At 42.6% G+C, this 14,891-nt stretch overlaps 1 protein-coding gene across 2 annotated transcripts in view; it reads left to right on the top strand.

Annotated features, from left to right (window-relative positions):
- Positions 1-14,891, top strand: part of LSM7 (LSM7 homolog, U6 small nuclear RNA and mRNA degradation associated) — a 166,254-nt gene that overhangs the window by 100,168 nt on the left and 51,195 nt on the right. For both annotated transcript variants that reach the window (XM_044090620.1, XM_044090619.1), the window contains exon 3: positions 5,770-5,841. In XM_044090620.1, the coding sequence (XP_043946555.1) occupies positions 5,770-5,841 (72 nt within the window). The remainder of the gene's footprint in view (positions 1-5,769; positions 5,842-14,891) is intronic.

Here is a 14,891-nt window from a genome sequence, read left to right as displayed (position 1 = left end):
TTAACCGCTCCAGGCCGACGACACCGTTTTACCACTCACTTCGGTACCGGAGGCTACCCCGGTGCCGGTTGTTGATTTTCCCCCTGAAACCGAAGCCCAAGATTTGCCTGACACCATACCGGTGGACAAAGTTACTCCAGTACGTGGGGCAGCAAGGCCTCCTGTGCCTATGTCCATTAAGGCCTACACACGTGCTAAGGCTGCCAGCCACGCTAAGTCTCACCCTCCTAAATCTTTTCCACAGGCTTCAACATCTGATAAACAGATCATGACTTTAGCTGCAGATCTAATTTATTTAATCAGGGACTCTCAGGCTCATCCAGACAGAGGTTCTCAGCCGCCTTCAGACAAAAGGCCTAGGGTTGAGCAGGTGGATACTCTTTCCTCAGAGGAGGCCTCTGGTGAGTCACACCATTCAGATTACCAGGAAGAATCTTTCCCGGCCTACGAGGATTCGGATGCTGATGAATCCATTCCCTCTGCCTCTCCTCCTGAGGATATTTCTTTCGGGGAGATTCTCCACTCCATGAGAGAGCATTTTCAGTGGCAGGGCCAGGATTTCTCAGACTCCAGGAAAAGGCTTCGGACTTTCCTTAAGTTACCCCAGCACAGGCCTTTAGCTATACCCCCAGTGTTAGATGTATTGGATGATGTGTTCTCAGACTCCAGTGCTTCTCCTGATTCTCTCCCTCCTGCTCCGGTCAAGCCGGACAGATATTACAGGGTTCCGGAAACTCATAAACATCTCTTTAAGGCACACTCTGTTGATCTAGAAACTATTTCTCAGGGGCCCAAAGGAGTGGCCACCTCCACGGCCAAAAATCCTTTGCCCGCAGACAGGGAATCTAGGTCCCTGGAGAGGTGGGGTAAAAAAGTTTATACTTCATCCACCCTTGCCATGAGGGCACTTAACTGTCTTTTTCATATGTTTCAGTATCAGGATTTCTTGAAGGATGATTTACAAAAAAAAAATTAGCCTCTCCTGAGCCTTTAGATAGAAAGGCCTTGCAGGATTTGGTACATAATACTCAGCAGGTTAGCAATCATTTTCTTCAGTGTGGTTATGATGCATTGGAAGCTTCATGTAGGTCAGCTATGACAGGGGCCGTCATACGTAGACATGCTTGGTTGAAAGAACAGACTTTGCCAGATCATGTTAAAATAAAGCTTCTAGATGCACCTCTGGAAAAAGATAAGCTATTTGGTGCTAATGCACAGGGTGTGTTGAAATCAATAGAGGAAAAAGCTAAATCAGTACAAACAGTCAAAGATTTCCTCCAGGTTCAGCCACCAAGGTTCAGCAGGAATTGGCCTTCAAAGCATTGGTCCTTTCCAGACACTGACAAGTTCCAAAGGGGAAAAAACAGGCGTGCTCGAGGTAGAGGGCAATACCGAGGCTCCTACAGGGGCCGCCAATGGCAACCAACAAATTGGAGAAGTGGCGCTGCTCCACAGGTACAACCACAATGACTTGACTTTGACACCGCCAACCAAGGCTCAAAGAGAAGCACCTTTAGGCGGAAAATTATCATTATTTTCAAAAAAATGGCACGTTTTTACAAAGGACAAATGGATTTTGGACATAATAGACAAAGGTTACAGGTTCCACTTCCATACCTTACCAGCAAGACAAGGCATGCCAAACCTGCCACACAATCAAAGGGCAGAGGCACTCTTACAAGTTTCAAAGCTACTACAAATCAGAGCAATAGAAAAGGTTCCTCCTCAGGAACAAGGCCAGGGATTCTACTCAAGACTGTTCCTTGTTCCAAGAAAAGAAAAGCAATGGAGACCTATACTAGACTTGTCCGCTCTAAACACTTTTCTCATTGTGCCAAAATTCAAAATGCTGACGTTACAGCAACTCCTTCCCATGCTGGGCAAGGGGTCTTGGCTGGTTACTCTGGACCTCAAGGAGGCATACCTGCATGTCCCAATCAGACACAGCTGCAGAAGATACCTCAGATTTCTTGCAGGGCCAGAGCATTATCAATTCTCAGCATTGCCTTTTGGCTTATCTACTGCGCCCAGAGTATTCACGAAATGCCTGGCATCAGTAATTGCGCACTGCAGACTCCAGGGGATACAAATATACCCTTACCTGGACGACTGCCTTATTCAAGCAGACAGCAAGCAAGCCTTGATAAGAAACTTGGACTATGTCATTCATCTACTGCAGGCTTTGGGATACACAGTCAACATTCAAAAATCAAGACTACTGCCATCCCAACGAATTAATTTTTCTAGGAGCCAAACTGGACACAGATTCACAAATGGCTTTCCTCACAGAAGAAAAACAAGAACAATTACCAGTTTACTTCAAAAGCCTAGCAAAGCACACCCAGATGACTGCAAGGAAGATCCTGCAGGCCCTGGGTTACATGGCATCTTGCATTCTTCTGATTCCACTGGCAAGACTACACATGAGAAAACTACAATGGTACCTAAAAAGTTTATGGTCTCAACACAGCCACAACTTAGAAGCAACTATTCCACTCATTCCATGTCTACAAAAGGAATTTTTGTGGTGGGCACAAGCAAGCCTGCTAAACAAAGGCATGTCCTTCAGCAAACCCCAAGCAAGCCAAACCCTTACAACAGACGCCTCAGATCATGGATGGGGGGGCGCACATGGAGGGCAGATGCATTCAAGGGCAATGGGCACCCCGGGAAGTGCATCTACACATCAATCAAAAAGAGATGTTGGCAGTGACTCATGCAATCGAGGCCTTCGGAAAATTTCTTCAGCAAGGTCATCTGTTAATAAGGACAGACAACACCACTGTTATGTGGCACATAAACAGGGAGGCACCCATTCTTACCCCCTCTGCAGACTAACAATGACTCTTTGGGAAAAGTCCCTGAAACTGAACATACAGTTGCAATCCCAGTTTGTTCCAGGCAAGGACAATGTTCTGGCGGACAGTCTAAGCAGAAACATTATGGATCCGCACGAATGGATGTTGCATCCAGACATTTTTTCACAAATAACTCATGCATGGGGAAGGCCGGACATAGATCTCTTTGCCTCACACCTCAATCATCATCTGAAGAAGTTTTGCTCAAGGACACACCATCCTCAAGCCTGGAGAATGGATGCTCTCTCCTTCAACTGGAATTCTCTAACAATCTATGCATTCCCACCTCTACCATTAATGACCAATGTGTTACTGAAGATCAAAGCAGAACAACCGAAGGGCATTTTGATAGCTCCAGACTGGCCGAGGCAGCACTGGTATCCATTACTAAGGAGCATAACTCGCACCAAGCCGTGGCCCCTGCTTATAACTCAGCACAATTACAGGACTGTTCATCCCAACTTGCAAACATTGCAACTGACAGCTTGGAGGGTTCCATGATTTCTCCCCGTATCTCTCTCTCCAAAAAAGTTCAAGAGATCTTACTGGAAGCACGCAGGCCTTCCACCAGAAAAACTTATTCAGCCAAATTGAAGAGATTCAACATCTGGAATGCCAACAGGGGTCAGGATGCATCAGTAGTGAGCATCCCACAGATACTAGAATATTTGGCAGAAATGCTTCACAATGGCCTTTCATATTCTTCCATAAAAATACACGCTTCAGCAATTTCAGCTCACTACAACTGTGATCCACCATTGTTTTCTCATCCTTTGTTAAGACAATTTCTTAGAGGGATAAAGAATATCAAGACCCCAAGAAACCACCAGTGCCTGCATGGGATCTCAATTTTGTGTTGGAGAAACCCACCCTTCCACCTTTTGAGCCTGCAGCTACTGCTGAGTTGAAATATTTATCATGGAAGACTGCTTTTTGTTGGCCATTACTTCAGCAAGAAGAGTTTCTGAATTACAGGCCCTCATGGCAGTTGAGCCTTTCTCATTTTCCATCAGGACAGAGTCTCTTTAAGAACCAATCCTTCATTTATGCCAAAGGTGGTATCTAGGGTTTCTCTAAACCAAACTATTCATTTGCCTACTTTCTTTCCCAATCCCCAAAATAAAGGGAAAAGATTTTGCACACTTTAGATGTCCACAGACAATTGCGCTATTATTTGGACAGAACAAAGGCCAGGCAGTCTCAGCAGTTGTTTGTTTCTTTTGCTTTGAGTTCTCAGGGCAAGCCTGTTTCCAAACAAACAATTTCTAAATGGATTGGAAACTGCATTGCTTTCTGTTATTCCCATCATGGCAAGGAGATGCCAGCCAATATCAGGCCACATTCCACTAGAGCTACTGCCACCTCCACAGCCTTTCTAAGAGGGTGGCTACAAAGGACATTCTAGAGGCAGCTACATGGAGTTCCGTGCATACATTTTCTAAGCATTACAACCTGCCACTTTATATTCCAGATCCCGGCAGGCTTTGCCACTGCTGTTTTGCAGGGCATTTTAGCTACTGCATCCTTATCTTAGATCCTCCCTTACCCCTGCTTGGCTGGTATTCAACCCATATGTAAGGACTGCAGTTGCATTCTTGAAGGACATAGTACAGTTTTGTACCTACCATAAATGTAGATGTCTGATAGATATGCATTGCTGCAGTCCAATTTACCCTCCCTCCTTACCCTCTGTTAGAGGTGGTTTTTGGGTCCACTTTTCTCAAATTAGCTGGGGATATCTGTTATGGTGTATCTGTTTATTACTGTTGTGCATGTCTGGTTGGTTTTATCCATTCTCTAAATTTAGCCTTCCTTGGAGGGTCTTCTGGCATCTGGGGCAAGAAACACTGAAGGATATGGCGTCGACTGATGTTTTGTACCCTGGCGCCCTGACGTCAGGTAGGAGCGACATCAGCCGACGCCGGACCCAGCCTTATACTTTGATATTCGGGCCGCCTGAGGCAGGACAACCCAAGTGTAAGGCCTGCAGCCAGGTGGATCTTCGGACATCTACATTTATGGTAGGTACAAAACTGTACTTTCTGTTATTTTATCACCCATACTTTGTTTATAAAAATAATTATAATATGAATTTATTTGAGAGGTTATTAATACTAGGCATGATTTTTCAACAATATTAACCTAATGGAATGTATAAATGTGGGTGTTGCAATATATGTAGATTCCTTTCAGAGGGCCCTTGCATATATTTTAGTCATTTACCTTACACCATTAAAGTTCCAGGACATTTTTGTTGTAAAACTAAAGGAGTGATGTATATAGGAATGTGCCCAGGATGCACTTCAATTTATGTAAGTATGACTACTGGGGCCCTAGGGGATACAATAAGGGAACATGTTTATATCATCAAGAAGAAAGATAGCAGAAATACTTTTAAGCACATCTTACAGTGTTTAGGTTATTTAAAAAAAAAGTGTTTGTTTCAGTATTAGAACAGGGTAAGTTAGACCTGAGAGTTGGGGATTTCAAGAATTATTTACAGCAGAGGGAGGCTTTATGGCAAAGTAAACTAAACTCTGAAAAAACAGGTTTTAAATATCAAATATTTTTAAATTATCGTAGATTGTATGTAAATATTTGTTTTTAAAGGTATTTCAAATAATTGTTAACCTATTTAAGTGCACTGGAAGGTGGGATTTTGTATTCTGAAGCCGTCTTAGGACGAAAGCGTTGAATAAAGTGATTTTTATATGTTAATACTTTGGCTTCGTCTTTTTGTTTGTTTTCTTGGTTGGATTAGTGACTGGTCTGAAACGGTTTTGTTATATTAATGTTATGCAGTTTCTAATCTGCACATGAAGCAACCTTTTTTATTCATGTATGTTGTGCTTTCTGTTGTACGTGATATACATGATTCTTAAACATTTCATTTTTTTATATATTTTTACAGCGAGTGGCATTCTTAAAGGGTTTGACCCACTGCTGAACTTAGTGCTGGATGGTACTATTGAGTACATGAGAGGTAAGTTATTTTAAATGGAACTGGTCTGCATCTTTGTGCTATTGGTTGATTTAGAAAGCAGTTCCAAGCTCAGGCAGCATCTTAGAGGTGGGTGGTAGGTAAAGAAAGCACCTTGGAGGAACTTAAGGTGTGTGTGCGCGCATATGTGTGTGTGCACGCGTGCAAATGAGGACACAAGGTATGATAATACAAAAGGAGGTGCCTTCTCATGGAAAGGTTGGTGAATGTTTAAAAGAAATTTCAAGTGGATGTAAAGTCAGACTTGACAGAACTGATAAATGTAGGAACAAATCCAAGCCATTTCTTACGAAGGGTGATAGAAATAAGTAGCAGTACACCACGTGACCGTGATTATGCATTTGAAAGTATTTCTGTATGTGTTGCTGTAATCTATAATGTACATAGCCAGAAGTAATAAGTCCAGTTTTGTTAGTCACTTTTGCTATTTGAGCTCAGTTGTATATTTTGCTCTTTATTGTAACTAACGTTTCAGCAATAGAAACCTAAAAGGTTTTGAGTAGTTTCTCCATCTCAAAAAATGCCATTGTTAAGACTGTATACACGCTTTGATGTGAATTTTCATGTGAAATTTTGTTAGCTTTGTCTCAAAACAGTGAACATTTTGTCACCTCCATGGTGCAAAAGGGTAAAGCACTGACTCTGACCCAAATAGACTGTCAATATGGGTGCTGAAGGAGCTAACTGTGGGCAGGGGCAGTGTGGTGGCTTTGGGTTAGGGGTAGTGAACAGCCAATACTTGTCACTCTGACACTGTCACTTGATAGCGGCCAACTGAGAAAACGGGACATCACGTGTGGACTGTAAGGCTCAGGCTGTGGCACCCTAAGCAGCAAGATTGCCTATGGTCACAGAGGCACAAAGCTGTTGCTGTTCTACTGTAGCAGTCCACAGTACAATGCAGCAGCTGCCATGATACCACAAACGGAATTATGGCTGTACAACAAGGAAAATATGCTTCCTTGGTAAATGATGGCTTCGATTCCTGATGTTTACTCCAGTATTATGCCTGCAGTCTCGTAAGTGATTTGGGGTGAAGGAGTCATTTGTGGGTAAAAGCTAGATATTTGTGAGGCCATATGGGGAGTCCTCAGCTCATCATATGGACAGGTTACAGAAACTGCAAGGAATCGAAAGATAAGAATACAAAGAGATTGCATATCAGGAGGATTAGAGAATTGGAGTTGTAACTGTGCAAGACTTAAGATGGACTAAAATAAATGTGTCCTAGATCATTGTACTGTAGAGCTCAGAGGTGTGCACTGCTTACCAGCCATGTTTCTGCCAATTAAAGTATTGAATGCTAATAAGAACTTTGGGATGCAAAATTTTTTAGAGGAATATGTTTTATCGGTATTGAAAGGATATATTGTAAAACAAGATGACTAGATGAAAGCTGAAGGGTGAATCCAGTTATGGGAAGGGTTAACAGAAAGCTACCCTTTGATCAATGTGTTTTGGAAAATGGAAAAATGAAATAAAAGGACACTAAAGAAAATCCTTAAAACATGGTTAAGGGAAAAGGTATAGTAGATGATAAAATATAGGAAACTTTATAGGTAAGAATATAGAAGGGAAATTCAAATTGTTCAGGAAAGGAATTTTGGTAATGTCTCAGAAATGGAGAGAAACTTCATTCATTTTACTGAAGGTAGGGAGATAAGAGGACAAAAGCAGGTTCAGAAAGAAGAAATGTAGGGTGCCTTGGTGAAGGCAAAATGGCAATGTAGTGGACAGAACTTGGAATGAAAAGGGAGGAAGCAGAGAGATTGAACCATCTCCCCCAGGTATAAACAGTTTGGCCAAAGTGTTTGCTAAACACTTGACTGAAAGTTGTAGCTTGCAAGAAGAGAATCTGTTAAGGACTGAAGAACCAGCAAGTGTGGTACATTATACAAAGGGGAAGTTTGGGAAAGTTCATCATGGACTTTTGTAGACATGTTTGACAGTGGTGCCTGGAAAAGTTGCAAGGAAAATCTTTGCATTTTAAATGCTTTCTTTGGCAGCACTTTCCTAGTTGTCATCCTGGCCAAGTTGTCCTCTGGATGTGGTTTACCTGGATTTTTAATAAACTCTCTGATTCATTTCCTCACAAGCAGCTACTAGCAAACTTTGCAAGGGTTACAGTAGCAATAAAGATAACAGAATTGGAATGATTCATGGTTGAAAAGTAGGAATACCAAAGTTGAGTGATCCACTACAATCACAAAAATGATGTACATTGTTAAAGCGCAATTTGTGTAAGAGTAGGGAAAGAGGCTTCAGTAAGCTGTTCTAGACAACCAGCATAGTTCTACTGTGGTAAATGAGAAATGAACAAAGCTGTAAAATTCAGCAAAAAGCTATTGTTACATTTGTGTGTGTGTGCTCGCTCTTTCCCCGTGGATTTGTCTTTTGTGAATGTCATCGGTTCGTAGTGAGTTATTAGCCGTCTAGGTTCTGTTAATGGGTCTCAAAGGTTTGTATCAGATTTGCATTGCCAAGAAGTCATTTCAGGTTTTACTGTACTCTGTTACTTGCTAGTATTTGCTGGCTGGTAGGCTGTTACTTCACAGTATTACATTTAGTGTTCTGTAATTTGTGTACTATTTTATTCCACACATTATTCTAGTAACTTTTTCATTTTAAATATTACCTTTGGCTCGGGTCATGGCTGAAAACTGGGTAGGAGGCTCCTTGCTACAGAGAACTGGTTCATTAGTGGAAAAATTGGAAAAGCAACAACAAATCATGTTTGGCTGCATCTTGGGAGGATTTGAGTGAAGTAGCAAGGAAGTGATCCCACTGTATTAGGCACTGGTGAAGCCCACGTTTGGAAAGTTCTGGAAACCTTTTAATGAAAGTGCTCTTAGATATGTTGAGAGGAGTAACCAGAAAAGGCTGTGAATTGTGACAAAAAGGGTGGTCTTAATTGGTGAAAACTGAATCTGCTGGTACCCACCTAATTAATGTCTCACAATTATAGCAGTTGTGTACCGCCATAATTTATAAGGTGCTCAATAACCTCCTAATCGGCTTTCCTATATAGACAGCATTCCACCCAAGTTGAAGATTTTGGCTCCCTCCTTAACAATATTAGTCAATGTATCCGTTATCCATTATGGGAAGGCAAGGTTCTGTACTTCTAGATGGTCTTTGTACCCTTGCACAAAAGTAGGGGATCCTTTCTACCAACGTTAACTATAGCTAGACATTCCTCCATGTCAAAAATCTTTGGAAGAATGACCGTCTCACCAGCCCTTCAATTTAACAAGTTTCAGTGTAATGCCCTATCCTGATGGGGTTTTTTCTGCACATTACTGAAAAATATAGAACTCCTTGACTTAAATTTATTTAAGACCTTCACTGATAAATTCATCTGAGCAGACTTCAAACGCATTTGACTGAGTGTACCATTTCATGTTGCTGCATGCTTTCATAATCATTTGTTTTCTACTTTTTTCCAGCTGTTTAATAGGTCTTGGGCAGTGAAAGTGGAGCTGTGCAATCCCCTGATCGCTCCGAGATGACTGTAGGAGTTCTCCATTGCTGACTTCCCATTCCTGTTTACAAGAATATGGTTCAACATATATGTGGCCTGACATACTCCTATAGTTTTGTAGACATTCCAGGGATCAAAAACGCATAGCCACAGGCCTCAAGCAGCCCTTAAACCACAATAATTGTGTGAGGGAGTCTGCTACACTACTTTCCTACCTGCATATGGCTTTTTAATTTTGGAAAATGTGACCCTTTGAGTGAGCTAGTTCTCATAGTCATAAGAGTGCGAGACCTTTTCTATAGTTCTGTCTTTGAATGTCAGAGTTCCCTACATGTCCGCCCTTTCCATAGCTTCTTTTCAAGCTTTGCTAATAATAAGCCCTCACCTGAATGTTTCTAAACTTGAAGCAGTTCTCTTTGCTCTTGTGTCCCTCCTGCATTACAGATGCCAGTTTCTGTCCAGACCTCGTTGCATCTAAGAACTTTGTTGTGTAGCACAGTGGTGGTTTTCTGCAAACAGCATCTATGCAAGTGGAGTTTACAAAACTTGCTGCTGTATCCATTGACCATGTCAAATGTAACCTTTATAAGAAGCATATAGTACCAAACTACCGTACACTGGGTAGGCTTTACAGAACCGATCTTTCTTGACCTGCAAAAGTTAATCAGTTCTGTGTCATTCCCAATCAGCACCACAGGCCATTTCTGTGCAGGGTAATGCAGGCATGCAGTACATTAGCCAGATTTACTGCAGGTCACTGTAGTGGTGGTACAAACTAGCTAGATGTACTGCTGGTCACTGTAGTCGTACAGTGGACTAACTTGATGTCGTGGCTCCCCCCCCTTTCTCTCTCTTGTCTTACTTGGCTTTTTCTGCACAGGCCCACTGTCCATTGTGTAATACAACCCCCCACCTGCACCCCCAGACCCTTGGAGAACGCTACACTTTTTTTTTTTTAATTTCTCCAAGTCTTTTGGATTTTGAATACCATGATGGGAATGGATCCCATTCCTAAGTCAAAGTACGATTAAAGTCATGAAATTAGCATTGTTTGTCTTTAATTTTAGCCAGAAGTGCTCTTCGCCGCACCCAGAATATGCCCAGTAATGATTCATGCAGTTTGTATGGAGTTGCATGTATTGGTTAACATATCCAAATATGACTAATTTTTTATAAGACCTGTTGCCCCTACTACTGGAACTGTATGGGTATCCTTCTTCCATATTTCCCTAGTTTCCGCCTGCAAATCCCAGTATTTTATAACTTTGTCTCTCTCTGTCTATGTAACATGCTGTAGTCACTGGGTGTAACAGTTTCAATAATCAGTGCTACTTTTGTTGTCTTTTCATGGACCGCTATATCTGGTTTTCTCATATCTGTCTTTTGAACTGTTGGTAGTGGGTGATCCCATGTGATGTAAACTTTATCATTTTCTATGATACTTTGTGGCTCATGTTTCCAATGTTTTTCAGCCACTTCAGTACATAATGTTTGCTCAATCCCCAATGCAAGTCTTGCCACATTATTATGCCGCAGTATACAGTCCTCCTGCCATTAGTATATCACAATCAGCTGCAAGGTGTCAGACTGTTTTCCATTTTGTTTTACGAAATCTACATTTGTCCATTTCTCCCACATGTTCAATGGACTTTGTAAAGCAACGTGTATGTAGGCCACTATCTTGGGCCTTCCATATTAACCTTTCATCTTTTGATTTGAATTCACCTCTCCTTAAACCATTCCTGCATTCAATCCTGATCAACATGAGGTTCTTCCAGGAGTTTTCTGTACTTTCAGCTGCATTTATGCATTTTCCTTATTTTGTGCCTTTTCATCTGATCCTTCATGTTATATTTCTTTTGTTTTTGGCACATTCAGTTGCTGCCTGAATTTTTTATTTTGTGATCTACTTTTGATTTCCTTTCCCACTTGACACTGCTATGCTTCTGCTAGACTAAGCAGGGAGGTAGTCTTAGATTTATTTTCCTCATGTTTCAAAACTTTCACTATGTTTTGATCTTGTGAGGTCAGCAAATGTATCCAGTCCCACGATTTCAGATCTATAAAAAAAATTATAACCCCCATGTACTTGGCATTTATCCAGCCCATAACTGGTATAACGCCCCATTTGGTATGTACCGTACTAAGTACCTGCAGCAATTAGAGAGACCTCAGAGGTTTGTGACAAAGATAAAGAGCCTCCAGCATGTGCCTTACACAGACTAAAGTCCCTGTCACTATACTCTGTATCGTATAGACGTCTAAGGGGAGACTTATGCCTGACCTACAGAGCAACTAAGACCCAAACCTAATGAACTTACTGCAGATCCACAAATCAAATGGGTCTAGGGCTACCCTTTCTAGGGACTTGAATATGGCCTGCAACTTAAATAGGACATGCTGGAGGGACAGATTTGTCTCCCAGCAATGGCCACGTCTTTGGAACAGACTACTAATTCATGTGAAACAGCACCTCTGTGACACTGTTAAAGAGGAACCTGGAAGAATGGATGGGGCACCGTAAATTCTTAATAGGGATATAGTGCCCACAACCCTCCTGGACATGGGGAGTCATCACTAAATGCAATCTTGGGTATTGACTAGTACTTCAAAAGTATCACATTGGGTTGAAACAGCTTGGCTTAAAATGACCACCAGGTCGATAACCTAGTAATCTTCTATGATCCTATAGTCTACAAATTTCGCCAGAGGTTCAATTCTAGACCCTGCGGGTGCCATAGTGGGTCTTGGGGGGAGGGTCAGTCACTGATGTATGGATCTTCAGAATCTCGTAGATCCCTAGGATTCTTGGCTTGTTGACCACTCGTCATAAGTCGCAAAAATATCTTCCACTAATCAATGGAGTGGTATGCAATGTTGATTTAATTGAGAGATACTTCATTGAAAATGTTTCCATTATACAAGTAGTCCAACATCTTGAAGGAATAAGTGTTTGTCCATTATGACCACTCCCCCCACCCTTGTCCTGTTTCATAATATGCAAGTTCTTGTCACAGGCCAATACATGTAACAACTCTCTCTTCTCATTACTAAGGTTGAAAACGGTAGGTTTTCTGTTTTTGTTGCACCACTCAGTCATACTTCTGTCACTCAAAGTGCATACTGGGTAGGAGTGGAGGATTGAATGTGGTAGATGTTCTTCGTTCCCCATTGCTGCAGTCCTTACTATTGGGGTATAGTCCGCATCCAGTCGGCCCGAATACCAGAGTATAAGGCTGACGTCGGTCAGGCGCATTAGACTGACGTCAGTACGTCAGGGTACTAATGCGCATGACCGACGTCATATCCTCAGGCTTTTTTGCCGCATGGTCCGATGCAGAAGCAATTTTGCGAGTGCAGGTTGGCGTTCTGAAATATTTCCGAAACCGGAGTTTCAGACCGAAACAGAGTTGGCTAAGTACCCGTGGGGAACATTTTGGTTTTTCTTGCCTCAGTATTTTACCGGATGTCAGAAAAAGTGAATAACTGTATTTCTTGTGGGAAACAGATACCTCATAGGGATTACCATACCTTGTGTATACCTTGTTTAGGGCCTGAGCACGACGTTGTTGGTTGCCGCTCTTGTGCTAGGTTTAACAAACGCACTATTAAGAGGAGGTTAGACTGTGCCAGGTTGGTGTTTGGGAAGCGTTGCAATTACAAAATGCCGTCGGATGCTCCGACGCCCGCTTCCTCCAAGAAGCGCAAGGACAAATCAGCGAAGCCTAGGGTTGATGAACCGGCAGTCCCGGACGTCGGTTCTTTAGAAGGCTCAGTGGAGCCAGAGGTTTTGCCAGGAGTTTCCATGGCGTCCCAGGCAGAAACTTTACTGTTACAGGATGTGCCTTCTCAGGAGGTAGGCCAGGCTGAGGGGGCTTCTCAGGTGACTGTTCTTCCTCTCTTCCCAAGGTAGTTAGAGCCTCTCCTTCTGTTGCCAAAACTTCTTTGAGAGGTAGGCCTAGTTCAGCTTCAGTGGGGCTTCTAGCATTTCGGTTCTGTACCTAAGAAACATATGCTTAAAATGGCAGAAGATTTGATTACTATGATTAGAGGTTCTATGCCCCGCCTGATAAGAGGCCTAGGGTGGAACCGAGTTTGATAGTTTTGAACAGTGTTCAGAGGCTTCAGAATCTTCTGGAAGACTTGCAGGAGTATCCTACTTACTCTGATTCAGATGTGGATGATTCCACTCCTACAGCTTCTCCTCCTGAGGATTTTTCATTTTCAGAGACTCTGCATTCCATGAGGGAGCACTTTAAATGGGAAGGCCAGGATTACTCTGATTCCAGGAAAAGGCTTAGGGAATTCTTGTTTTACCCCAGCATAGGCCCTTAGCTATACCTCCTGTGTTGAATGTGGTGGAAGATGGTTTTGCGGAGGCTTCCCTGTACCCTGATTCTTTGCCTCCTGCTCCTGTTAAACCTGATAGCTATTATAGGGCGCCCGGCTCATAAGTATTTGTTTAAGAGTCCTAGGGCGGACCCAGAAACTGTTTCTCAGGGGCCTAAAGGTGTTAAGGCCTCTGTGGTTAAAAATCCTGTTCCCACTGATAAAGAGGCTAGGGCTTTGGATAGGTGGGGAAAGAAAGTGTATACTTCTTCCACTCTAGCCATGAGAGCGTTGAATTGTCAGTTTCACATGCTAAAATATCAAAATTATCTCCTTTCACAATTGAAATCTAAGGTGGATGCTTTGGCGGAAGGTATTGAGTGTAAAGAGTTGCTGGATTTGGTTCATGTGTCTGAACAAGTGGGTAAGCATTCTTTGCAATGTGGTTTTGATGCTGTACAGGCCTCCTCGAGGGTGGCTGCTACTAGTTCTGTTCTTCGCAGGCATGCCTGGTTGAAGGATCAGAATTTAGCTGAGCATGTTAAGACTAGGATTTTGGATGCTCCTTTACAGTCTGATGTGTTGTTTGGATCGCCTGTGGAAGCAGTTTTAAAGAAAATGGAGGACAAAGCTAAGTCTATGCAAACTGTTAAAGATTTTTGCAGGTGCAGCCACCAAGTTTAGTAGAAATTGGCCTGCTAAGGGGTGGACATATCCTGCTTATGATTCCCAGTCTAGGGGTAGGTCTACACGTGGTAGGGGCAGGGCTCAAGGTTCTTTTAGGCCTAGAACAGGAGTTCACCTGCTCAGACTTCTGGTGAGGGCAGGGGTCAGTCCTTTCGTAAACAGACCCAATGACCTGTCTTTTCAGCTGCCAGTAGATTCCCGTCTGGCAGCTCCTTTGGGAGGAAGACTGTCTCTTTCAAAGAGAATTGGGATTTGATTACTCAAGACAAATGGGTGTTGGATATCATTCACCACGGTTACAGATTTTATTTCCATACAATGCCCCTTTCAAAGGCATGCCAGACGTTCCTCCTCCACAAAGAAAAGAGGCTCACAAGCAAGTTTCTCAGTTACTCCAGATAGGCCATTCAGCCAGTCCCTGTATCAGAAAGGGGCCTAGGATTTTATTCTCGCCTGTTCCTAGTACCAAAGAAGGGGAACACGTGGAGACCAATTTTGGATTTATCTCTCCTCAACACTTTTCTGGACATTCCCA

Source organism: Protopterus annectens, chromosome 13.part0 (genome assembly GCF_019279795.1).
Source record: "Protopterus annectens isolate FY-2018-M chromosome 13.part0, PAN1.0, whole genome shotgun sequence".
Lineage (NCBI taxonomy): Eukaryota > Metazoa > Chordata > Ceratodontiformes > Protopteridae > Protopterus > Protopterus annectens.
This window is presented reverse-complemented; position numbering and strand designations above follow the sequence as displayed.